The sequence below is a fragment of the Pteropus medius genome, unplaced genomic scaffold (genome assembly GCF_902729225.1).
Source record: "Pteropus medius unplaced genomic scaffold, Ma_sr-lr_union100, whole genome shotgun sequence".
Lineage (NCBI taxonomy): Eukaryota > Metazoa > Chordata > Mammalia > Chiroptera > Pteropodidae > Pteropus > Pteropus medius.
This window is the reverse complement of record NW_024350924.1, coordinates 9,839,845-9,863,453: the sequence shown is the minus strand read 5'-3', so window position 1 is coordinate 9,863,453 and position 23,609 is coordinate 9,839,845. Positions and strand designations below refer to the sequence as shown.

General features: G+C 54.7%; 1 protein-coding gene, 1 long non-coding RNA gene and 1 other non-coding gene across 5 annotated transcripts in view; 1 reads left to right on the top strand and 2 right to left on the bottom strand.

The window, feature by feature from the left end:
• Nucleotides 1–1,496: 1,496 nt before the first annotated feature.
• LOC120585310 (U1 spliceosomal RNA) lies at nt 1,497–1,660 on the bottom strand. The gene has a single exon (XR_005648300.1). It is a non-coding gene; the product is annotated as a U1 spliceosomal RNA (small nuclear RNA).
• On the top strand, nt 1,654–7,647 carry LOC120585129 (uncharacterized). Of its 2 annotated transcripts, XR_005648241.1 has the most exons (4): nt 1,654–2,802; nt 4,007–4,091; nt 6,937–7,046; nt 7,321–7,647. It is a non-coding gene; the product is annotated as an uncharacterized LOC120585129 (long non-coding RNA). The 2 variants fall into 2 exon arrangements; XR_005648240.1 differs by having other exon boundaries at nt 1,654–4,091.
• PDE4DIP (phosphodiesterase 4D interacting protein) overlaps nt 4,728–23,609 on the bottom strand; it is a 179,228-nt gene continuing 160,346 nt past the window's right edge. Inside the window, exons 36-49 of one of the 2 annotated variants that reach the window (XM_039841359.1) lie at nt 20,088–20,345; nt 17,882–18,013; nt 17,390–17,506; nt 15,766–15,955; nt 15,552–15,561; nt 15,012–15,135; nt 12,722–12,952; nt 10,793–10,906; nt 10,012–10,238; nt 8,775–8,886; nt 7,637–7,834; nt 7,310–7,356; nt 6,391–6,442; nt 4,728–5,726 (exon numbers count right to left, since the gene is read on the bottom strand). In XM_039841359.1, the coding sequence (XP_039697293.1) occupies nt 5,581–5,726; nt 6,391–6,442; nt 7,310–7,356; nt 7,637–7,834; nt 8,775–8,886; nt 10,012–10,238; nt 10,793–10,906; nt 12,722–12,952; nt 15,012–15,135; nt 15,552–15,561; nt 15,766–15,955; nt 17,390–17,506; nt 17,882–18,013; nt 20,088–20,345 (1,958 nt within the window). In that variant the 3' untranslated portion in view covers nt 4,728–5,580. The remainder of the gene's footprint in view (nt 5,727–6,390; nt 6,443–7,309; nt 7,357–7,636; nt 7,835–8,774; nt 8,887–10,011; nt 10,239–10,792; nt 10,907–12,721; nt 12,953–15,011; nt 15,136–15,551; nt 15,562–15,765; nt 15,956–17,389; nt 17,507–17,881; nt 18,014–20,087; nt 20,346–23,609) is intronic. The other variant, XM_039841358.1, reaches the window with a different exon arrangement.

Genomic DNA, 23,609 nt, shown 5'->3' with positions numbered 1-23,609 from the left:
CCAGGCGACTCCAGCTTAACGCCGCAGATCATCTCAGTTCTTGCAAAGAGTCCCCCTCCGCCCCGCCCAATTAAATTGGCTCTGCACTGGGCTTTCAGCTCCCAGGTCCCGAGTTTCGCGCAGCGAATCTTCTGGCAGTTCGCGGCCCCGCGAACATCTCGGCGCGGCGCGCCCCACGTGTCCGCGAGGGGGCGCCAGAGACGCGTCGCCGGGGCGCGGGGGCCGCGGTGAGGAGCGCCGCGCGGTGCGTGGGTTTCCCGGATCCGCGCCGCCCAGGGGACTCGCGCCGAGGCCGAGGTGCTTCGCGTGGCGGTCACCCGGGCTTCCTTCCGGGCGGTCACAGGCCGGCGGAAGCCAGCGCTGCCAGGCCTCGGGCACTGGCTGCGGACGCCCAGACACTCTGTCCCTCCGGCGGAGACCCCCACGGGCCCGACCGGGGAAACAAGCAGCCTCGGTCGGGCTTCTCGCGTCGACGGGGACGTCCCTCCAGCTTCCTGCCGGGCTGCGCAGGGGACAGCGACCGGAGGCGGCGGGTGGGAAGGGGTGAAGGAAGCGGGGGTTGGAAGATGGCGCGGCCGACGCGGAGGCGGAGATGGGGGGAGACGGAACCCGAGGGGGACCCCGAAGCCCCATGTCCTGTCTTGGGACATCAGAGTCCCCGGGGCGGTGGGAAGAGGACAACCAAAAAGGAAAGGGACACTTCTTTTCCTGGCCGGCATTCTACCTCAGGCTGGAGCATCCAGTGATCGGGGGAGGTGACGGCCCTGCCCTGTCGCTGATCCCCAGGTGGCTTCGATCTCCTCCCCCAGGGACAAACCTGAAGAGACCGGCCTGGAGAACGTGAGCCGGGGCCTCGGGGCGTCCCGCAGGAGCCGCCCTCCGTCCGGGCCCGGGACCCAGCGACCCGGGAGGGAGGGACGCGCTGCCCGTTCCCGCGTCCCCCTCGGAGACTGTTTCAGGAGAGGAGGGCTGGGGTGCGCGTGCCGCCCGCGCTCTCGCCTCCTCGGGAGTCGGGTCCCCGACACCGGGTTCTCAGAGCGGCGCGGCCACACGGACGTGGCAGACAGAGCCAAGGGGCCGCGCCCAGCGGCAGGCCACTGCCACCCCGGCGGCACGGTCACCTTCGACCTTCGAGAGTCCGCTGGGGGAGGAGCAAAGACCCCCCGAAAAGCTCACGCGGCCCCAAGATACCCGGGAGCGCACAGCTCTCCGGATACTCCCGGGTTGGGCCCCTGCGGCGTCGCTAGGCAACGACAGCAACGCAGGACAGGACTGCGGGCTGGGGATGCGCGTGCCCGCGTTATAAACGGGGAGAGAAGAGATCCCATGGGACCCCTGAAGGTGGTGGCACTCGCGCACCCGCAGATCAAGCACGCACACCTTCCAGCATTTCAGACAATGTTTCCAACAGTAAAAAGTACTGAATGACAATCACAAATAGAAAACCAGCTCGACCCAAAAACTAAACATCTTACCTATTTTTAAACCACAGAAATCAGGGGAGAGCGCGAACGCAGTCCCCCACTACCACAAATTATGCAGTCGAGTTTCCCACATTTGGGGAAATCGCAGGGGTCAGCACATCCGGAGTGCAATGGATAAGCCTCGCCCTGGGAAAACCACCTTCGTGATCATGGTATCTCCCCTGCCAGGTAAGTATGAGTTGTCCGCACGCCGCCCCGCCACAGCCTCACGCGCCTCACACTGTACACCCACGGTCACTTCGCTCCCGCCCCGCACCTCTCCTTCCCAATCCTCCAGCCCCTTCCTACAGTTCTTCTGATAAAATTCAAGCGACACCCCTGGACTTTTTCCACAACCCGGGGAAGTCTACCGCGGGGAAAGAGACCCCTATTTGTCTCATTAGCATAGGGCACGCCCCATTCGTGACGTCTAGACCCGCTCCTGCCCTCCAACCCGCACTGCGCCGCGCGCCCTCGTCCTTCCTCCCTCCCTGCCCAGCTGGCCAATGAGCGGGCCGGATGCTGGAGGGACAGGGACGTCGTGAACCCCGCCCGCTTGCGGAGCTGGGGGATCCGCCACGTGACAAAGACGCAAGTTTCCTACCAGCTTACCCTTCGTTCTGGGTTACACACCAAGGCTTTTTTAAGTAAAGAAAGACGTTGTAAAGCAATGTATACGAATTCTACCATTTGTACGAACAAAGTAAAACTATGCGTGTGATGTATAGACACCCAGATTCAGGTTACATCTCTGAGTACTATTCGGCGTATTTTCTCTGCACTTCACACTTCTCATAGAATCTCAGGGACTAGTTTTTCCTTTCCTCGCTCTAGACAATACAAAAAATGAAGATTCTGAAAAGTTACTGGCTAAAATAAGGGAAAGCAAGATGAGGTGTTGTTCGCAAGCTGAGGTTTTTTTTTGTTGTTTTCTCTCACGGAGTGGGTTAGACCTGACAGCGGGGAAGGGGCGGCGGGAGGAGGAAGCTGACGCAGTCCTCAGACCTGGCAGCAAGGAGGGGAGTAAGGATCCCTGAGTGTTGTGGCCCCATCAATTCTAAGACCCACGGAGCCAACTGAGATGAATTATGAGCCTTTATTTTCCGGCCGGCGACTGACTCTCTACCACGCAGGGTTCGAGGAGATCAGCCTTGAGCTCCCAAAAGAGGCAGCTTGTAAAGCCCAGCCACATCCTAGTTAATGTCAAACAAGCAAGCAGGTTACAGAAGCAGAAGTCGGCCGTTAGCATATCTTTGCCCAGAACCACACCCTTAACGCTGAGGATGCCCTTGGGTTGAGGGCAAAGATGACGCTTCCGGGAAGTGAACTCAGCACCAAGGTGACACAGGGGGAACCCTCCTTTTTTCCTTCGCTCCTTCCTCCCTTCCCGTCTCTTCCTTCCCCTCTCCCAATTCTCCAGCCCTCCTCCTCTCCCTCCTCTCCCTCCTCTCCCTCCATTAGAAACAGACTGGCTGATTTCGGCTGTTTAAGCCACCTAGTGTATGGTACTTGTTATGGCAGCTTGAGCTAAGACACGGGGTTCTTCAGCCATTGGCCTAAGCAGCTTCTCCCACCCGGGCATTTCTGGGATCTGACCCAGTTTTGCTCATTTTCTGAAACTGGCTCTCACAACCTGCTTTCCCCTTAAGGCTGATCTGTGACTTTAGAATGAGGACTGCTGACCTGGCTTATGATTTCATAGGATAATTTACTACAGATAAGAATAACCCAGGATTTTCTTGGAGTTTTGAACAGATTTAACAAACATCACCCTAGAATGACCTGGGACAGCTGGATGGATTCTGCAGGGTGTCTGTTCATTCACTTTAGCAGTAGTAAGGTCTGAGGGATCTAATAAACCCCGTACGCATTCTGCAGGTTGTCTGTCTTAGGTCGACTGCTCAGGAGATACTTTTACATGTTTTAAGTGCTACATCAGGTATCTACCATTTTTTTCCTTCCATTTTCTATATGAGGCTCCTATCCAATTCTCCCCACAGGGCTCAGCACGATTCTTATTGGAATTATGGTAAATTGGAAGACATTGATGGTCATAACGACCAATTTTTTTTAAAAAGACTGATCTCTGTCATATAGAGGGAAAGAACATAATTGACAAAAAGTTAAATATTGTAGAATCCTCCTTTCAAAGCTATATTTTTTTTACAACTATTTTTAAGGCACAGAGCTACTTTTGGACATTTCACAAAGGGTGAAATACAATAAAGGCTTTTAAGACTTTTCTCCAAAAGTAATTCGTGACTGGATCCCGGCCAGATCTGAGATTTATGATGTCATATGTTGTTGCTTTCATAAATGTTATGTATATAAAATGAATTTCTTATAAGTAATATTTGAGTTCTCCACTGATTGCTGATTATATTATCAATGCCTACCAGCCCTGGCAGCATTAGAGATGAGGGAAGAATTACTGGGATGATGGAATAACCACAGGGCAAGAGGTCCTCAAATTCTGCTACTTTGTCTTTAAGTAATACCTAACAGTTTCGCTGACTTTCCACCCACTCTGCTCATTCTGCCAGGAAGTTCCTCTGTATTGACAGCCTGGTGGAAGCACCTAAACCGACTGTGAAAACATATGCCAAGGCCACACCATACACAGTGAAAGTAAGGCATTTCTGAGTTCGGGCATGAGTCTGTGGATGCATCTTTTTGGTGGTGGTGGTGGTGGTGGTCGCGGTGACTGTGGTTGCGGTTTTCGTCCTTGCTGTTCCAATGTTTTTAACTTTCTAGGAAATAACTGTCGCTCTTATGTTAATTCTGGAAGGCAAAAGAACAGAACTAAGAACTTTCCCCAGGGAATATTTTAAAATCTTTATGTCAGCATTTATGAAATGACTTACATACTTACATCAACCAAAGGTTCTTCATTAAAGTAAAATAAATGTATAATTTCGATTCAATGTTACAGGACAATGTTTTTCATTTTCAGCCCACCTGCATGAGAATCAATTGGGGTGCTTCTGTAAACAATGCAGGTTCTAGGGCCCTGTACCAACTAAATCTCTTGGGATTGGAGCCCACAAAGTAGCTTTTATAATCTCAACAGCTGGTTCTAAGGCATCCCCCATTTAAGAATCTCTATTTTTAGACTGAGGATTCTTACAAAATAATGAAGAAGGAAACCTTTTCTTTTAAACTTAGACTTTAAGCATGAGACTATGAGCTTCTCAAAGACCGTTCGTCTTTTGTGTTCTTACACACTCAGCCTAGAGACTGGGGCAGAAATTGAAACAAAGCAGGTGAAGAAAAACTTTTTCTCTTTTATGCACATTATGCTTTAATAGCCACCAGAAAAACTGTTCATTTCCTCTCCCAGACCCCGTCCGCCAGCTATGCTGGCCTTCGATATGTCACTATAGCAACATATATAAATATGTGTCGTACATCTATACACACACACACACACATTCTAAAGCACTGTGAAGACACGGACAAGGCCTTAGCACAACTGGGGGCCTCTCACGTGCCACCTAAAAGTGACCACTGGTCTGCTTTACACAAGACTTTCGATGGACTTGGTCTTGCCATTAGTCCCCAGTTCCCCAGAGGGAAGTTAGGACAATAGAACGGGACAGCATATCTAGAGTGAGGTCAGCACACTTCGGAGATCATACAAGCGTAGAAATAGGAGGCGCGAGGCTGAGCGTGAGATGGGGTCTGGGAGGTCACCGCTTTCGCCGTGTGGGTTCAGAGAACTCGGTGCAGCAGTGGAAATGGACGCCCGGCCGGAGCGACCCATCTGAGCGGCCCAGGGCCAGATGTGGCTCCGTGACCGGTGCTGGCCCAGCCCCAGCGTCCAGCGGGGCATCGCCGCTCCGTCGTGTTGGGACCACGCGCCCCGTCCGTGGGAGGCAGGGGCCTACTCCCGGAGTGGACCTTGGAGGCAGTCGCTGGGGCGTGAGAACCTGCTGCGCTAGCCCCAGCCGGGGGATCGCGGGTCCTCCACAGACTAGCACGCTTCGCTTAGCGCAGGCCCGGGCCGACGGGGTCCCAAAGCGCAGGGAAGGCTCTCTGCCTGTCACTGCCCACCAGGCAGTGACCGCGCCGCTGACCCCTTCTGGTCCCCAGCAGGTGTGGGGGGCGGGGCCAGGTCTCAGCAGATAGCGAGCTGCGTGACAGGGGCGCGGGCCCATCCTTCCTGCTGTTTCAAGGACCTGTGGTGGCTCCGCTTCTTGCATGGCTCCTGGAAGGTAAGGGTCACGAGACTGGAGTGCCCGGCAGAGCCCTTAGGGATTTCACCTGGGGACAAAAATAAAACAAACCAAGTAAGGGTCTATTACCAGGCCCTGCGGGTGGCCGGCTGAGGCTGGAGTGAGAGCCGAGTGGTGACAGGAGCCAGGAGCATGACAAGAGCCTGTTAAGAGGCTGAGCTGAGGCATGGTCTGCGGTCGGGGGAGCGGCTGGTGCCGCCAGGTTAGAGGAAAGCTTCCTGCCACACGTGGGGAGACACCCCTGCGCACAGCCACCGCACACCCCACCGCTCCCTCTTCCGGGGCCAGTTCGCTCTCCAGTTCACTTTGGAGCAAAACGGTGGCTTTTGTGATCTCTTAGGAAAAGAAGTGCTTCGTGTGACGCATGCACATATAGAAACAGCCTGTCCTGGGGGGAGAGGGCATTTCGCAGGGGAGTCCCCTGTTAAGTTTGTGTCCCATTTACTTATGGAGGAGAAAAAGGGGCCAAGTGAGCAGGGACCTCGGAGATCATCCAGGTGCAGTGCCACCTCTCACAGATGAGGGGCAGCAGGCTCACAGAGACGGAGGGGCCGGCCAAAGCCACATCGCCAGTTAGTGACAAACCTGGGACTAGAACCCAGGCCTCGGGCCCTTTCCAGTGGCCCAGAGGAAGCAGAGAGGGACCGTCCAAGCTGCGGGGAGCTGGCGGGGACGGGAGGCGGTGGGGTTACCTTTGCCGGGACAGGAATAAGGCTTTACAGAGGCAATCTTGTAACTGTTCTTCTAAAAAGGCTCAGGAAAGAGAGGAATGGTCGGAGAAAAACAAAAGGGAATTAGAAAAAAAAAAAGCAGAGTCTAATCAGGACCCAACCCATTCTGACACTGGGAGCAACATCCTTAGAGTTACAATTTAGATTTTTCTAGGCGTGTGCTCAGTTGTTTATGGCAAAGCTTTTAAAATCCAGGTACAGGTTTAGTTTCTGATTTTTAAGCCATTTCTAACACCTCAAGTTTTTCTTTAAAGTACTTGCCAGGGACGCGTTAGTGTTTTAAGTAACTGTAGAGAATCCCTACCATCCACATAAAATCTTTCTCTGTATATTTCGGTCTTTATGTATTATCAATTCTCTTGGGTCAATAAGACCCAACATTTTTCTTTTGTGATGTTGCTTAAAATAAAAAGATACAGCAAAATAAAATTGCTGTTTTCAGCCCAACAGAATGCAGTGAAGCTCATTTATTAAGTTGTGTTTTGCTTTTTATTCTTTTCCATAAAGTAGTATAGAAAATGCCAGAACACATAACTGGCCTTGGGATCCCTTTACTGAAAGCGAACACAGAAGCCGACTCCCACACGTCCTCCGGCCTTCAAGGATCAAGAAGAGGGGTAAGTGGATTAAAGAGAGGGAGGATGGCCAGGTGAGGGTGAACGGGGTGTCAAGTGTCAGTGGGGAGCTGCCTGGGGCGGGGAAGCCGAGGGGATGGGGTCGGGGAGGATGCTTGTTGAGGACTGGTGCCCGTACAGGTAGGCCAGAAACCGTGTTCTGGAAGGTGGGAGCAGGTCGAGGGTCACCTGCAGACTCTGACGACAAATGGTGGTGCGTTTGGGGCAGGATCTGTGGCCCTGACTGGTAACACTGGTTTCCTTACCTCCAAATTAGTCCTTGCCTTCTTCAAGACATCATGTGTCCTGGTCACTAAAACGACAAAACAGCCCCCGAACGCGGAATTTACCAGCTGGGGCCATCCTTGCCCTGGGTATGTGTTCTGAGGTGTGTCAGCCCGGACCTCCTGCTGCCCCCACGTCCCCCTCCATGCGCATTCACGATTCCTCACGGCACAGTAGGTTCAGGGACATCACACCAGTCTCCCTGGTCCCCTAGCCTATGTGGTCACACTGTCCATCCACAGCACCGTGGGGCATCTGGACCCCCCCTCCCCAACCCCTGCCCCATTCTCGGGCTTGGGGGCACCCACACTGGCTGAAGATGAACTGCTCCAGGCTCTCCTTCTGCTGCGTGGCGCTCTGCAGACGCTCAGCTGTGCTCTGCAGGAGACTCTCCTGTCGGGACAGCTCGGTTCTCAGCTCCAGAAGTTCCCTTTGCACGGCCTCTCCCTGGGGACCAGGAACAGACACCTTGTCAATGGGCAGAAGTGCTCGTGGCACTTTAGAATCTAAAATAAGACTACAACGTTCTCAACCATTTCTAGATGGGATTTCCTCCACGAAGCCTGTCAAACCCTCCAGCTTAGGAGGACGCCTCCGGGTGGGAGCCCCGAGCAGTGGGCACAGGGTCACAGTCCCACTGCCCAAGAGAACCCGACTCCTGGCCACTGAGGCTTCTGGCTGTGGACAAGAGCTCAGATTTCGTGCTGGAGCCAGTTCTGTCACTCGGCATGGCGAGTAAGACCTGGAACTTAGGGATATTATTCTTGGGGAGACAGGGCTGGCCCGAGACAGCCTGCAGTGTTGTAAAAACCTGCGCCAACCTCAAGACGGCAACACACCCCGTCTCTCGGAATTAGCATATTTGGGTCCCATAAGGTGTCCGTGTGAGTCTGGAGCTAGAAGCCCTGAGGGGACCCTGACAGCCGCCTGTCCAAGGTACCACCAACCAGAGGGCAGGCCTGAGAGCGCCTGGGGTGGCGGATCCCCCCACGTGGATTCGAGTGATGTGGTGGATTCCAGCCGGTGGCTGAAAGAGCCTGGCTGTCTCATGGTGACATTCCGTGGTCCCGCTTTGACAGTGGGGACCTGGGGTGGGGGCAGGGGCAGGTGGTGCTGCTTTAACATGTCCCTGAAGTTCAGCTCAGCCCAGCTTTAGACAATTAAAGCCCCTGGGCGTCTGTGGTCAGCAGGGCTCTCGTGTCTCTGCCCTTATCCTGATTTCTTATCCGGGGGGTCGGGGGAGCGGTGGGGGAGGAGAAAGGATGGAGTCAGAACGTCACTGAAAGCAGCCGCCGTGGCGAGAGGTCTCCCCCAAAGACACTCCTTTAGGGTCCCGTCCTGATCGTAGGACCTGCAGACCTGCGGGCGGGAGGAGCAGGGCGGTGACCGGGGGCGGAGCGAGTAAAGGACACCGGCCTCTCACCGCTTCGCCGCCGGAGCCGGAGCCGGGCAGGGCCGCGCGCCAGAACACGGTGAGGAGGGACGTCGCCTCGTCCAGCGCGCGGTGCAGGGCGCAGGCGCTGCTGCGGAGCTCGCGGACGCCGTCGCCGGCCAGCACCTGGAAGAGGGGCGATGCCACGGGCCTCGCTGGGGCCGCAGGGTCCCCTTCTATTTCTTTCGCACACAGGGCTCAAGCCTCGTCTGTGAGCGGGGCACAGACACGGCCTGCTTGCACCCCTGAAGCCCTTCGCTAACCCAGAAGCCCGGCACCCCCGACCTCAGCGGTGCCCGCCCGCTCGCAAGAATTCCCTTGGTCCCGGCTCCCCCCACTCTCCCTTTAAGCTTCCGGTCCTGCTCCAGGCTTCTGAAGGGGAGCAAAATATGCCACTTCGGCACTCTGATTAATTTGAATTAACGCTAAGAAAGAGCAGGTGCAAGAAAGACCCACCTTTGTGCCCATGAAAGCAGAAAATAAACCCCCTCCGCCCCAACACACGCAGGTGTCCTCCTGGTGTCAGGGCGGGAGACACCCCGACAGAGGGCATGCGAGACCCCGCTGCTTCCTCCGCTGGGAGAACAGCTGCTCCCGTGTCCGAGCCCCGCACCCAGACGACGCCCCTAACTCTTCTGACGCAGGTGCCCGCGTGTGCGTCTTCCTCCCTAGCGTGGGGGCCCCTGGGGGCAGGCCTGTCCTGTGTGTCCCTGCATCTCCGGTGGCGCAGACAGCGCAGTGCCTGGTGCCTGGCCTCTCCACGGTGAGGCGCCCGGAGGAGGCCCGCTGCCCGCTTCCCTCCCTGGCTCAAACAGGGAAGGCCCGGGGCCGCCAGGCTTCTCGCCCCTTCTACGCACGTGGCACATACGGGTGCGCATTCTCGATTTCTAGCCACCTGGCTAAGTGATTTTATTCTGCCCACAGACGGCCATGTGCCAGGGACCGTAGCAGATGATCGGCTACTAAAGGGTGCTCGGCACAGGCCACTGGGTGTTGACGCTCACAGATGCTCTGCCGACGCGGATGAGGCTTTTGGGTGATTCTGGCGGGGGACACCAAGTCAGCCGCGTCTGCAGCAGAGCAGAGCTTCCAGCGAAAAGAGCTGGAGAAGAAAGGCCTGACGGGGTGCAGACGGAGGAAGTATCTTCCGCTGGGATATGTAGAGCGTGAAAGCAAAGTGGAGAAGGTGCTAGAATCGGAAGAAGGAAGGGCACAAGGAACAGGGGCACCTACGAGCTATGCTGTGATCACCTCTGTGCCGGGAGCCGCAAGGCCAGGGACGGCGCCCGCTGATCTCACGAGAGACACTATCTTCTTGACCAGCAGTCTGCCCTCCCCGATCTGCCGTGTGAGGGCGCTGTAGTCGTCAATGTGGCCGATGACATGGCGGCCGTGCTTATTGGCAAAGGAGCCATCGGTGGCATTGCCCTCCAGCTTGGGGGGGCTCTTCATTACTGGAGGGGCCTCCAAACCCAACTCTGAAAGATAAAGCCACAGCAAAACAGAACCCGCGGTTACTCCGTCATAGCATCAGTCCGAGAGGGACATCGGATAGTGGCAGAGCCCGGAACGAGAAGGGCGGTCTTGGAAAGCGCGAGCGTGCCGTCCACAGATACTCTGGGTTCTAAATTTTTATCATCTTTCTTCCATCACCTCAGTGATTAAAGTGCCAGGTTGGCAAATCCTGTCCTTGCTGACAAATGAAATATTCAAGACAAATGTTATTTAAAAGTGTTTTAATATCTGGAGTTTAGAAGCAGACAGGAAATTCAGCTGGAGACAGAGAACACTTTCAAGAGGGGAGAGGTCACAGCACAATGAAGACAGCTGAGCAGAAGGAGACCCCCCGCCCCCACCCCGGAGCGAGAATAACGACGGGGAGGGCGGCCACAGGAGGAGCAGCGAGCAGGCCGAGAGGCCCTGGGACACGCAGAGGAAGGTCTCGGGACTCAGACGTGCACGCAGAGAACCAAACGTTACTTGCATTAACTTCCCATCGTCAGTCCCCTCGTCCTTCAGTGGCCACATTTACCATTTGCCTTATTGAAGATGGCTGTCTCTGAGCCCGGAGCAGCGGCGGGCGAGCTGGGGAAGACCAGAGCTGGGTTCATGCCGACATCTCGAACCGGAGGGGAGGCGACCGAATCTGGGGAGCGAAGGCCAGAAGGATTTTCAGGACCCTGGACACACCGCGCACCCAGCGGGAGCCCAGCTTTGTCTTCACCACCGGAGACCTGAGGCAGCGTGACTCACCCTGCGTGTCTGTCACCCACGCCCCATGATCCAGAACAAGAGCAACTCTGTCTGGAACGAGCAGGGGTACCTTTACCTGAGGGGTACTCCATGAGGAGGCAACTCCTAGTTTAAATTATTAGGTATATTTTTCTAACCCCCGCTTTTAATATAATTTTGTATGTAGTGTCTATTACGATGCCTCGTAACTAAATATAAACATGCATAAATATATGTAGTATCTATGTTAAAAATACTGAATCAAGGAATGAATCAAGTCCTTATGGGTAATTAAGCTCAGCATCCTCATCACCATTCCGATGAGGAGTCAGTACTGGAAAAAATGCAGCCGTATGAGAAGAACAGGAGACAGAGCTCCGGCGCGGCAGAGATGCCCCGTTAGAGGCCAGGAAGCACCCCCACAGTGGCGGAACTGGAAAATATCGCAGAAATCACAGAAACGCGGGGGAGCGTGGCTGAGCTGGTGGGGCTGGGTCCGAAGCCTGGTCACTGGGGGCGGGTGGGCAGAGGAGACATAACTGAGCACTGCAGCTAGGGCAGCAAAAAACTTCCTCCTAACACAGGCCGAGTGGAATCTACGTGCCGGGCACGACGCTCCGGTCCCCATGCTTTCTTGGTTAATGGCCACGACGTGATCAGGGAGCAACACCTTCATTTGACAGGTGATGTCACTGTCTGATCACTGAAAATCAGCAGACACCCCCGTGTCATGATCGACATGCTCAGGGAAGAGCAGGCAGGGAAGTTCGCAAGCTCAGGTTTAGATAATCGTGAGCAGAAGTGGTTTCTGATTAGAATAAAGTGGAGGATATGGCCCCGGACGTGAGCAGAGATGAACTCAATGGTGTATCAAAAGGCAAGAAAGAAGAGGAAGCAGAAATGAACGCGCGGAGACTGGGGTGTGGCGACAGTGTCGACATTCATATTAAAACTAGGGGAAGTGAGAAGACGGAGGACACTGGGACGAAAGGCAGAGAACAGGGTTTGCGTTTCTGTCTGCGAAGGCGGGCGGGGGCGGAAGGGGATGGCGACCACCCGCTACTCCTCACAGCCCCGATTTCCGTTGGGGCAGGAACATTCTGCCACAAGGCCAAGTTCCCCACCTTAGGGAAAGGGGAGCCAGGCGGAGAGTCTGGGAGGCCTGCAGTACCAAGACAGAGCCCAGTGAGGTGCAAGGAACAGACTAGAACATTCCCGCTCCAAATCCTGGTCTATCTCTTAGCTCTTGTCAGCCAAAGCCTCGATGCCTAAGTTTTCTCCTGTGGAACAGAGTAAAACCTGCCCTGCCTCAGATGAAATTATTTGAAAAGTTGTTTGAAAACCTATGATGAATTTTTAAAACACTCCGCAAATACCAACATACCCAGCTGTTAACTGTTAAGCAATTCTTGTGTCAGGCACTTGTAAATTATAACATTTAATGACCCAAATAATCATACAAAGCAGATACTATTGTCATCTGCATCTTAAAAACGAGGAAATGAAGGCTTAAACATGGGAGGAGATGAACCGCCTCGCCCAAGGCAAACGACCTGTCGGTAGCAGGGCTGGCTCCGAGTCCCAGGCCCTCACTCCCGCACTGGGCTGGAGCACCTCCGACTTCACCCCAACCTTGAGGAGCATGGACGAGGCAAGACTGTCCCTTCCAGCAGATATCCCGGCAACCTCCCTGCCGGCTGAGGGCTCCCCACGCCCTTTGCCTTCCTACCTTGGAAGAGTGGCTGCTTGCTACCAGGGTCGGTGCTGGCTGCGAAGTCGTGGCTGACGGAGCTGGGGCTGAGGCTGGCTTTGCCGCCACCATCCAGCTGCTGCTCCAGCTGCAGTCGCAGGCAGTTGTTCACCTGGATGCTCTGCTCCAGCTGCCCTCGCAAAGCTCGGATCTCTGTCACCAGGTGGCTCAAGTCGCTGCTCAAAGGGTGACAGGCATCCCAGGCGTAAGCTGAAAGAAGACAGAGGCGGGGTTGGTAACAGTGATCCAAGTATTTCCACGCATTTGTCAGAACACTCTTCTGTGACATTCTCCTCTGCCGAGGACCCCCCACTGTCATCTCAGCGTCCCAGGCCACACATCCGTGATGGAAATGTCGCTTTCCTTGTGTGCGGCCTGGCACACACTGAGATGGCACACACTCCAGTGTGGAATTTTCCTGAAGCTCAGATTACCCACATGCATCCAGAGGGTGTCTGACCAGCAGATGAGGCCAAGCCAATCACTTCACCTCCACATTAATCTTAGTCCTGCAGGCTGGAGAGCAGGGTCTTCCAAGACCAGAGGTCGGCATTGAACTAGCACTGAACTAGGGCAGGGGCTGAGGGAGGAGGAGAAGTGATAACCTCCATCGCGCACCTATTTTGTTTGGAAAACTCGAACTCATTTCCACTGCCTGCTTCACAGAGCGTGCACTTCCATCCTGCCTCGTGGGCCTCCCACACACCGCCAGGCCCCCCGACCGCTCGCAGCTCCTGACACAAAGCTCTCCTGTGGGCACTTGGTCTCCTCCCAGCCCGCATGTGCACGGCTGTCAACGTAAAGCTGCCCTCTCAGTATCGCCAGCTCTCTCGCCTCAAAGAGACTTTGAGTTCTGGTCCACCTTCCCATCAGCGAATTAGGAAACTCGATCAGGTTTTATGAAAACTCAAACTTGGCCGAATAGTGAAAATTCTTAATATAATAACCCATATTGCTCATGGAATTTTTAAACATATAACCAAGGAAGTTCAAGGGTGGAAGGCTCAGGGAGTCAACACGCCAACCAAGGCGAGAACTGCTTCTGTGGATTTCCTGACAAAGCCTCCCCTTCTCTTGAAACAGGGTTGGGCGGGGAGCTCACTCGCTCTAGCGGGAAGGAAAGCGTTAATTACGCAGCGATCCGAACTCTACTGCCCATCACTGTCTGGCCCTTGTTCAGCCTTCTGAAGGGAAACAAAGCACATTAGCTCCTCCTCACCTGACAGTTCTTCAAATATTTCAAGCCAGATCTCAGTTTCTCGTGATCTTTTCCAAGCCTAAGAATTTTCAGTTTCTTCAATCAGTTTGAGATTTCCGGTCCCTCGGCCTGTGGCCCATGTTTTCAGCATGTTCTTCAGTTTGTCAACGTCCCTTTTATGAGATGGTGCCCCACCACCTAACAATATTTCTGGCTTGGTCTCACTGTAGGGACACCACACTCACGCCACGGTGGTCTCGGGTCAAGGTGGCTTTTCTAGCAACCTTGACCTACAACTCCCTCGTGCATCCGTGTTTCTACCCACCTCTCATGTCCTTAAGCCCCTGAACGGCCACAGGGCCAGGCCGCCTGGCCTGCGTTTCTACCCCTGATACTTTAAGTCAAGCTCAGGATTTTATCTTTTCTCTTTGCTAAATTTTACTTTGTTGACATCAGCCTCTGTTCTAGCCCGCTTGGATTTAACTTTATATTTAGAATACTCTCCCCCATTTGAAGAAAGATGGGGAAATGTAACAAAATTCTCAAACATCAATTATTATTTCAGCAGGTGGCAAAATTCCTTAATAAGAGAGTTTAAAATTTAAATCTAAGCCTGAAATGTAGGTCCTATTAGTGGTATTTCTGTAAGTTGTTTTATATGTTGTAATGTTCTCATAGGCTGTCTGCTACCCTGGCTGCATAGGGGTCAGTGTGTCCTAGTATTCAAGACCTTTTCGAATGATGATGCCTTCGAGACAGTTCTTTGTATTAAAAAAAAAAAATCACTGTATCATCTGGACTCGTTTCTGGCCATCTAGGTGAGTGAAGTTTGACTCTTGTGACCTATTTTTAAGGATGCCTAGGCTGAATCTTGCTCATGTCACCAGACTCTGGGCTGTGTGTATGAGAGCTCCCCTTTTTTAGTTGGGTACCCCAGGCCTGGCTGGGGGTTCTTCTGAGACAGAGCTCTGCAGCTTTTCCAGATCTCCACGACTCCCAAGGCAGAGACCTCATAGGGATCCCAAGCAAGGATGGGAAACCCACGGGGTGGGAAGGAGGGGGCGCACATACCTCTCAGCCCCTTCCTGGACGTGCCATAAAGCGCCTCGTAGATCTGTAGCTCCGACTGGACGGCCTGGAAGAGCTGCTGTTTCTGCTGTTTCTCGTCGCACTGTTGCTGCAGGAGGGCCACAGGCTTCACAGCTGCAGCTCATGGGGGTGCTGGTGGGGGGTGGGGGGTGGCTGAGCTGAGTGGGGGCCACTCAGCCACATCAAGGCAGTAAGCGGGGAGCCCACAGTTGCATCATGGAGTTTTAGCCCTAGCTGTCAACTCAGGGGTCACGAAGACCATGGCTTTGATTTTATAGATGTGGACACAGAGGCTCGGAGGGGTACGGTCACCTTGCTTGGCGTCCTGTCATTAGCTACATCAGCTAGGACACAGCAGCACCGCATCCTCACTGCTCTCCAGTGCTCTGTTCATGCTGACGAGCAGCGATAGGGTTCATGCTGGGGACTAGCACTGCGACTCATCTAGAAGCTTCCTAGGTTATGCTGAGACCAATGTCCCACAACTGGAAGCATGAGAGCGTCCCTTCTCCAGCAGCTGACATGCCGAAGCCTTCTATGACAGGGTTTTACTTCTCAGCTTTGGAGCGAAAAAGGCATTCGCAGAGAAGTCTGTCCTTCTGCTCAAAGTCACCCATATATCAGGAATAGCAGTGGGGATACAGGGTTCCAAAAGGAGCCGTTAACTGTCTTGCCAGTATCCCTTCTTCTAAATCTAAAGATGGGGCCGCCTTCCTTTATCAGTGGCTCTGCTGACCTGGAGTCTTTCTCCTGGAGGGACAGTCGTTCCTCCTGGAAACGCGAGATCTCCTGCTGCTTCTCCTTCAAGTCTCCCAGCAGCTGCTGCCGGTCCACCTTCTGGTGCTCCAGCTCCACTTCCAGCTCTCGAAGCCGCGATTGCGAGGTCAGCAGAGCCTCCCTCAGGCACTCTGTTTCCTGGGAGTGCTCTGGGGAGCAGAACGCAGGAGCGTTTAGCTTGTAGGGCAGCAGGAAGATGAGCCCGAGCACATCCATCCTGACACACAGAACTAGGGCAAAAAGAAGGCCAGCTTATGCTGCAGCCACCGGGAGGCAAAGAGAGCGTATCTACACAGCCTGGGGAATGGGGGACCTCCATCTCTGCAATGCCCTTGAGCCTTTGACTGGATAAGAACTACCTTGCTTTTAGAGAAAACACTCTGATTTCTAATGCTTGGCATTTTCTAAGTACTCACAACCCTCTGTGTAATAATCCATTCCTGAATTTTGCCGAAGACCAACATTAAGATTTCCTGTCTACAGTTTTTAGTATACATTATTGTCATCATTTTGGAAATGGGGACATCCTTTCTTTTCCAGCTTGCAGCAGCTCTCTGATCTCCATAATTTCTCAGAAATTATTGACAGGGACTCTGAGAATAAGACTGCAGGTGCCATCAGTCCTCTGGGGTGGAATTCACCAGGGCCTGGCAAATTATACTCGTTGAAATCTCTATTTTCTCACCTGTGAGATCTGTTCTAGTCTTTCCAGGCATGCAATGGTAGGTTAGTACTTCTGCCTTTTCTCTTATCTATTAACCTTGGTTATCTTCCCCAAGCAGTGAGTTTTCCACTCACTTCTTCTCGCTCTGAGGTGACTAATTTGGAACGATCTGTTGAGGTCTTTTTCCTTTTCCATAAGCATTCTTTCATTCTGGGCTTAATCCTTTTGGACACTATTCTTAGTCTTTTGTGGCTATTCAATAAATATTTGTAAATAAAAATAATTCATTACTGATCATATTTTAATTTGATCAAGTCAGTTAACACTAAGGTCGGCAGCATCCCAGGCCACACAGGAAACGATCCCGCGGGGGACAGATCTGGGAAGGCTCTGGAGGACACTCTGCCAGCATCTGCAGACGCAGAGCCGTGGGGACTGCTGACCAGAGAGGAGCCCGAGTGTGAGCGAGGGGAGGGGGCGAGGAGACATGGGGACAGCTCGGCACGAGGAGAGACGCTGAGCCGCAGTGATGGCTGGGGGACCTGGGAGGCTGTGTCGGAGCTCCCGTTCCTTCCTCTCCTGATTCGAATCAGCTGTGAGCTGCGGGGAGGTAGAGCCCAAACCTAACGGTATCCAGCCTGGTAGTGATGCCTCCGCATATCTGCAGGCGGGTCTGCATGGTGGTGGGTTTCCTAGAACTCCACGTCCCTGGAGCCCAGGGGTCTGAAGGCCCATAGCTGGGACCTCTGGGGATGCAGCCCTTTCCGGCCTGGGAATAGCTATGGGCATTTGGGGTAGGTGGATCTGGGTAGCTCAGTTATTTCTGCATCCTCTCTTCACTTCTCCAGTTGGTGATTGGTGCGGTCAGGGAAGAAAGGGACCGGGGAGCGACCGCAGTTTGTGGCTTCCGGCCACCCACCTCTGGAAATGCGACTCAGCTGAGCCTGCAGGCTCTGGTTCTCTTCCCGAAGCGCCCTGTTCTCGTGCAGCTGTGGCACGGCCTCCAGGCCCTGACTGCAGAAGCTGGAGGCGGGTCCTGGCCCGGAAAGCAAAGCGGGCAAGTCACGCATTTGGGTGACAGGGGCTTTCAAAAGACAACGTCCCAGCCTGGCTCTACCACTGGCCGGGCACGCGACAAGGGCCCAGAGGAGCCCGCAGCGCATGGGAGCAGATTAAGGGCGGGATGAGAAGTCAGATGACTCTGGGGACAGACCTGGCGAGTTCAGCTGCGGGGAAAGTCCCTCTCTGAGCTGGGGTACATCTGAGAAGTGGGGATAACCGCGCTTGCCAGCCTTCGGCTGCTGCGGTGGCAAAGCCCAGGGCAGCACTTTGAACCTGCGGCGCCCGCCTACGGGCCCACCCTCCAGAAGCTCCCAGTCCGGCCCAGAACTGGGCCGCGGGGCCCTCCTACCGCTCCCGCGGGCGGCCGAGCTGAGCCGGTGCTCCAGCTGCTCCCGCAGGCGGTCGTTAATGCAGATGGACTCCTCCAGGCGCTGGCGCAGGTTCCGGATTTCACCCAGATGCTCTTCCAGCAGGTCGGCCCCTGCAGCCATCCCGCCGGGACAGGAGAGAGGGTGGGGAATCTGGTCACCGCGGGGCCCACGTGGGGCTGGGGCTCGGCCACTGGCCTCTGGGAGAGATCCCGCAGCATCGCCACCCCTCGCCAACCCCGTCCTCGCACGCAGGCACCCGGGACACGGGGCGCTTTGTTCGAAGCATACACTGGCTCTCGAGCACGGGACCACCAGGTGTCGCGGGGCTGTGTGGAAGCGGGTTTCAGTGTCAAGTGCACAGTGACCAGTGGAACTGGTGAGTGTAAGGGAGGGCCGTGTGGTTTAGAAAAATAACTGAAGGCTGTGGGCAGGGCCTGCTTAGTATCCGGAAAGGTGCAGCCCCCTCTGAGTGTGACTTTGAGTGTGACAGAGTAGGCCTCACGCTACCATAATACCTCTCCTCTTACTGATACTTGACTGTACATTCTTCAGTGAGGGACAAAGCCCTTAGAGAGAAGGCCTCAGGTAGAAAAAAAAAAGTACATGAACATAAACTCATCCTGTGTGGTTACTGAGCAGTTCTGAGCACTGCCCTCAAGTCACCTTAATATAAGGAAGGAAGGAAGGAGGAGGGAGATGGAAGGAAGGAGGAAGGGAAGGAAGGAGGAAGGAAGGAGTGGAAGGAAGGAAGTGAAGGAAGGAAGAGGAGAAAGGAAGGGAAGGAAGGGAAGGAAGGAAGGAAGGAAGGGAAGGAAGGAGGGAGGAGGGAGGAGGGGAGGAGGGAGGAGGGAAGGAAGAAGGAGGAAGGAAGGAGGAAGGAAGGAAGGGAGGGAGGAGGGAGGAGGAAGGAAGGAGGGAGGGAGGAAGGAAGAAGGAGTGAAGGAAGGAAGGAGGAAGAAGGAAGGAAGGAAGGAAGGAAGGAAGGAAGGAAGGAAGGAAGGAAATAGTGAAGGAAGGAAGGAAGGCGGGCTCGCACTGATCTAGGGACCTGAAGGCTGATCAGAGAGGAAGCAGAGGCACCTTCAAGGAAAGAAAAAAAGATGCAGAAGAGAGGCGGGAGGAGTGCTAATGGGAGGAGTGCTAAGGAGGAGCCTGTCATTAGCACTTTCTTCCCCCTTCCTTCCTTCCTTCCTTCCTCCCACCTGTGCCGTTTGCTTCAGGCTCAGTCTTTTGCTGAAAATTACAACTGTCTCCCTGTTGGAACCGAGCTGCATCCCGCATTCACCTGCACAGCTGACCTCTCTCCTCGGCACGATGCCTCCCTCCCTGACCTGGAGAGCCAGGACCGACAGGGAAAGCCTGAGCTGGGTTTTGTACACAGGATATATGTCTGGGCTGGGCAGCTGTGCAGAGACAACCCTGTCCTGTGAATGCGCCGCCTGGCATTCTGGAAAGGTCTAAGAGGGGGCTGTCAGGGACTCGGGGTGCAGGGAGAGAGCACAGGGCTAGGTCCCCGATCTTCCCATGCCTGCACGGCACCGAGGCCCTGGGCAGGGAGGAGGGAGGACGCACAAGCACTGCTATCAAGGCAGGAGAGGCAGCCTGGGGAAGATCCCCCTCCCCTCCAGGTTGAGGCTCTGGAATATTCCCTCGGTCCCTCACTCAGCCCTCTCTCCCTGTTTTGATTTCAAGCTTGAGACCCCAGCAATGAGAAACAAGTCAAGGCCAGGAGACAAGACAGATGAAGACAGATGGCCTCGGGCTACTTCCTCCCCTCCAGGTGCTACAGGAAACAAGCCAAGATGGGAGGCGGGCTGGATGGCCTCGGGACACCCCCCACCCGCAAGAAAGTGAAGCCCACGATGCAGACGGCTGGGCAGACTCTCTCTGGGCTGCCCGCACTTTTCTCTTAAGTGTGTACTTCGCTTTACTAAAACTTGCGCTTTCCTGCCTGCTGTCCGTCGTGTCCTTGAATTCTTTCTCATGGCATAAGACAAGAACCTGGTCACCGGAGCTCCGGGGTCAGGGTCCCTCCCGCCCCGTCGAGCTCTCCGGTGTCACTATGGCCCTTTCGTTTTATCCCCACTCTGTGAGCCCAGGAACTAGAGGAGAAATGACAAAACCCTGCCCAGGCGAGAAAGAGGCCACCCAGTGGGATTTCATCTCACGGGCTGCGTGATTTACCTGTGGGTTTGGAGTGAAGCTGGCACGTGGAGGAGCCTGAGGACATGTCCCCAGATACGCTCCCTTTCTGAGGCCTCATCGTATCCCACTGGCCACTGCAGCCCAGGTACCCGGGCGCCAGGATGCCGCCCAGTTCCGTGGTGCCCCTGCCCCGGGGAAGAGCGTGGGGCCGGGCGAGGTTGAGGTAGTGGGAAGAGGTGGCTTCTAAATGGTTGTTTGGCAACGCGGCTGGGGAAGCAGAATGGACGGTGCTGATACCTGGGCAGAAAGAAGTGTGAGTGAGACACAGCGTCGGGAGGAAGGAGCAGCCAGGAAGTGTGTGACTGCTGGGAACAGACACTCCAGGGCCACGTGAGGGGCTGGAGAGCCCGGTCCCCTGTGGAATGCCAATTAGATGAGGCTAGAACCTTGAGGCTATAATTTTCACCCATGCATTTGCCAGCGCGAGGCACCGAGGGGTGGGGGATAGGTAAAGTATCTGAAAGTCACCAGTCACAAAAGAGAAGTCCAGTGGTCCTACTCCTGGCTCCCATTGTAATTCCTCAGGAGAGAGTCGGGGGAAGTTCCAGAGTGGAACTCACTCCCGAAGCCAGGGGTCAAGAGCGTGATGGGCTAGAGCACGGAGCACACCAGTGAACAGTGCTGTCTGTCTGCCTTTGAGCACTTACCTCCCCCAGAAGCTAACCGGGGTTGTCAGAGGAGAAAATGGACATGAAATCTGGCTAGAAATGGTGGCCCCATTTCCTCCAGACGGAGTAGGTCTCTGCGGAGGCTGGAGGAGATTCCACGTAAGGTAGGTGGTGACCTGGCCCTCGCCCACCACGATTCAAGGGACTGCAAAATGTCGGGCGCTCTGCCTAAGGAATCACTGCGGACCCCTCCCGGGGGGCGGGGCCTTTGGCTTCATCATAGATCTCGTGAAACCATGGGTCCTCCCTTGAGCATCATCATCTCTGCTTCTAAGCAAAAAGGAGCCCACCCAGCTCGGGGTGGGGAGTCAGAAAGGGGTGGGCAGGGCCGTGGTCTGGAACGCTCATATTCAGAAGGCTGCTTTCTCCAGGGATTATCGACCTGGGCGGCAGAGGGAGGGAACGGGCTGCTCCACCCAAGCACGTGGAAGTGAGGGCATCGTTTCCCCGGCCCTAGCAAAACGGCTCCGAGGGGGAGATGCACGTGGCACGTGCCGACTTTTATCTCCATTTGTAACTGGTCCTCAAATCTGACTACATGCTGGAATCACCTGGGACGGCACAAAAAACATTAAATATATATGTATGTGAATGTGTGTGCGTGTATATGTGTCTGTATGTACGTGTATGTGTGTGTGTGTATGTATGTATGTGAATGTGTATGTGCGTATATATGTGCGCGCGCGCGCGCGCACGCACGCACACACACACACACACACACACACACACACCTGGACCCCCCCAGAGACTTTGTCTTGATTGGAATGGGGCACAGCTTGACCACTGGCTGTTTTTAAACCATCCCAGGTGATTCTAATAGGCAAAAAAGTTTGGGAAGTGTTGTCATGGGTCTTTCCCTCCTCAGTTTACAAAATACAGATATTCATTGGGATCCCTGCGAGCTAAAGAGGGGGAGGAAAAATGCAAGCATCTAAATTTTAGTCAAGATTCAATAAAGATGTGATTTCCTACCTCCTTCCTACTCCACCTCCAACCCTGCCCCAAAACAAGGCCAAGGAGGAAATCAGTGGCTGGCGACAGTCAGCTTACTTTTTAACCAAGGTTCCAGGAGGTTCCAGGTCTATCGGTAACAGTGAGGGAGTCTCACGTCCCAGACGCCCCGGCCACACAGTACAAAGCACGTGCTCTGCGCCATGCAGACACCAGAGACTTACACAACGAGGCTGCAGCGCCACAGTGACCTGAGAAGCCGCCATGCACCAATGCCGCACGGAAGCTTGGTTCGAAGCAAACAAGGCACGCGGGTAGGCGATGGTCCCTCAGAGCGGACCATGCTTCCCGAGAGAAAACGAGGGCTGCCACCGTCCGCCCCCCACCAAGGCCGGGCCCCCTGAAGTCTGGTCGATGGCGCAGACTGGATACGACTTCCGCCCCCATCTGCAACCGCTTTTCGTGCAGCGCTCTCCTTCCATCTTTCCCTTCGGACAATGACGGATTGACAAACGTGGACAAGTAAAGGGGAAGAGGAGAGGTACGCTAGAGAACACTTCTGCCATCTTGGCCTGGGGTGAATCTGCTATCCATCAACTGTTGGTACCAGAACTGCTACAGTGATACGTTTTAGGGGGGGAGGCACCGGCACCTACTGCTGGTCTCTGAAGAGAGAAGGGACTGTCGCAGGGGGGCCTCCAGAACCCGCTCAGCTGAGCTCAGCTCATGCTCTCAGCAGGACGATAACGAAACCACCCCTGGCAGGAAAGGTGTAATGGGAACGGCACTGGGAGCAGGACACCTGGATACGAGCCCATCTCTCCCACTGACTAGTGACCTCGAGCAAGCACTTCGCGTCCCTGCGCCTTGGCTCCCGCGCTGGCTCCGCCCCGCACACGGCTGTGTGAGGCTCGGGGCAGGCCAGCTGCATGGTGCTAGGGAAGCCTGGACGGCTGAGCCCAGAGAGCTGAGAAGCGGAAGGGAGCCTCCAACTCCACTCCCTGCGGGAAGGAAGACACACGAACTCTCCCCAAAACGGCCTTAGTCTACCTAGTTCTGGAAACCAAACTGGAGGCCGAGATGACGGTGTGTCCATTTTCAGAGCTGACAAATGATGGTCCAGATGGCATTTGGGGCTTCAGGTACACAGATTCTTGGCTGTGGTCTTTGTGTGGTGACTCATCAATCTCTGGCTCACCTGAGCTTCTTTATAGGCACAGAGTGTAGTTTTAGGGCCATTTCAAACTGCTTTCTGTTTGTTTGTTGGTTGGTTTAAGCACTACTAAAGAACAAATTCATCATGTGATGTTCTTTTCTAATTCTTTCTAAGCTGTAAGTGATCACACATGAAAAGCTTTTTATGATGAGGCATCCAGCCATGCATATGTAAAACCTTTCCTAAGCGATGACTGTGTGTGGGCTGTGAGTTCCGTGACTGCGTGGCATCAGCTGTGAACCCGGGGAATTCGAGGACAGGACTCACGATCGGACATCACAGCCTGTGCTTCCTGTTCTGGCTGCCCACTGTCACCTGCCCAGGGGCAGCAATAGACCTTGGATAGGAGAAGGGGCTTTTCACTCCTCTGCCTTTCTGCTCCCTGCCTGATGATGTCAGCATCTGACCTCAATTAAAAACATTTCACGGCAGGAGGACACGAGAGCCACGGACAGGACGGCACCGAGCGTGGCCCTCTTTCTCACGGCTGCTCCACCCTGCAGCGGCGAGGCGCAGAAGCTCTCTCCCCTTCCCTGCCAGGAAGCACACCGCCAGTGCGTCAGGCTCTGCGGGTACTCGCTGGCACCCCACGCTGACAGCGGGGCCTAGGGCCTGGCGAACGTACGTACCTCTTCGCAGATGAGACACACACGTCGGAAAGGGAAC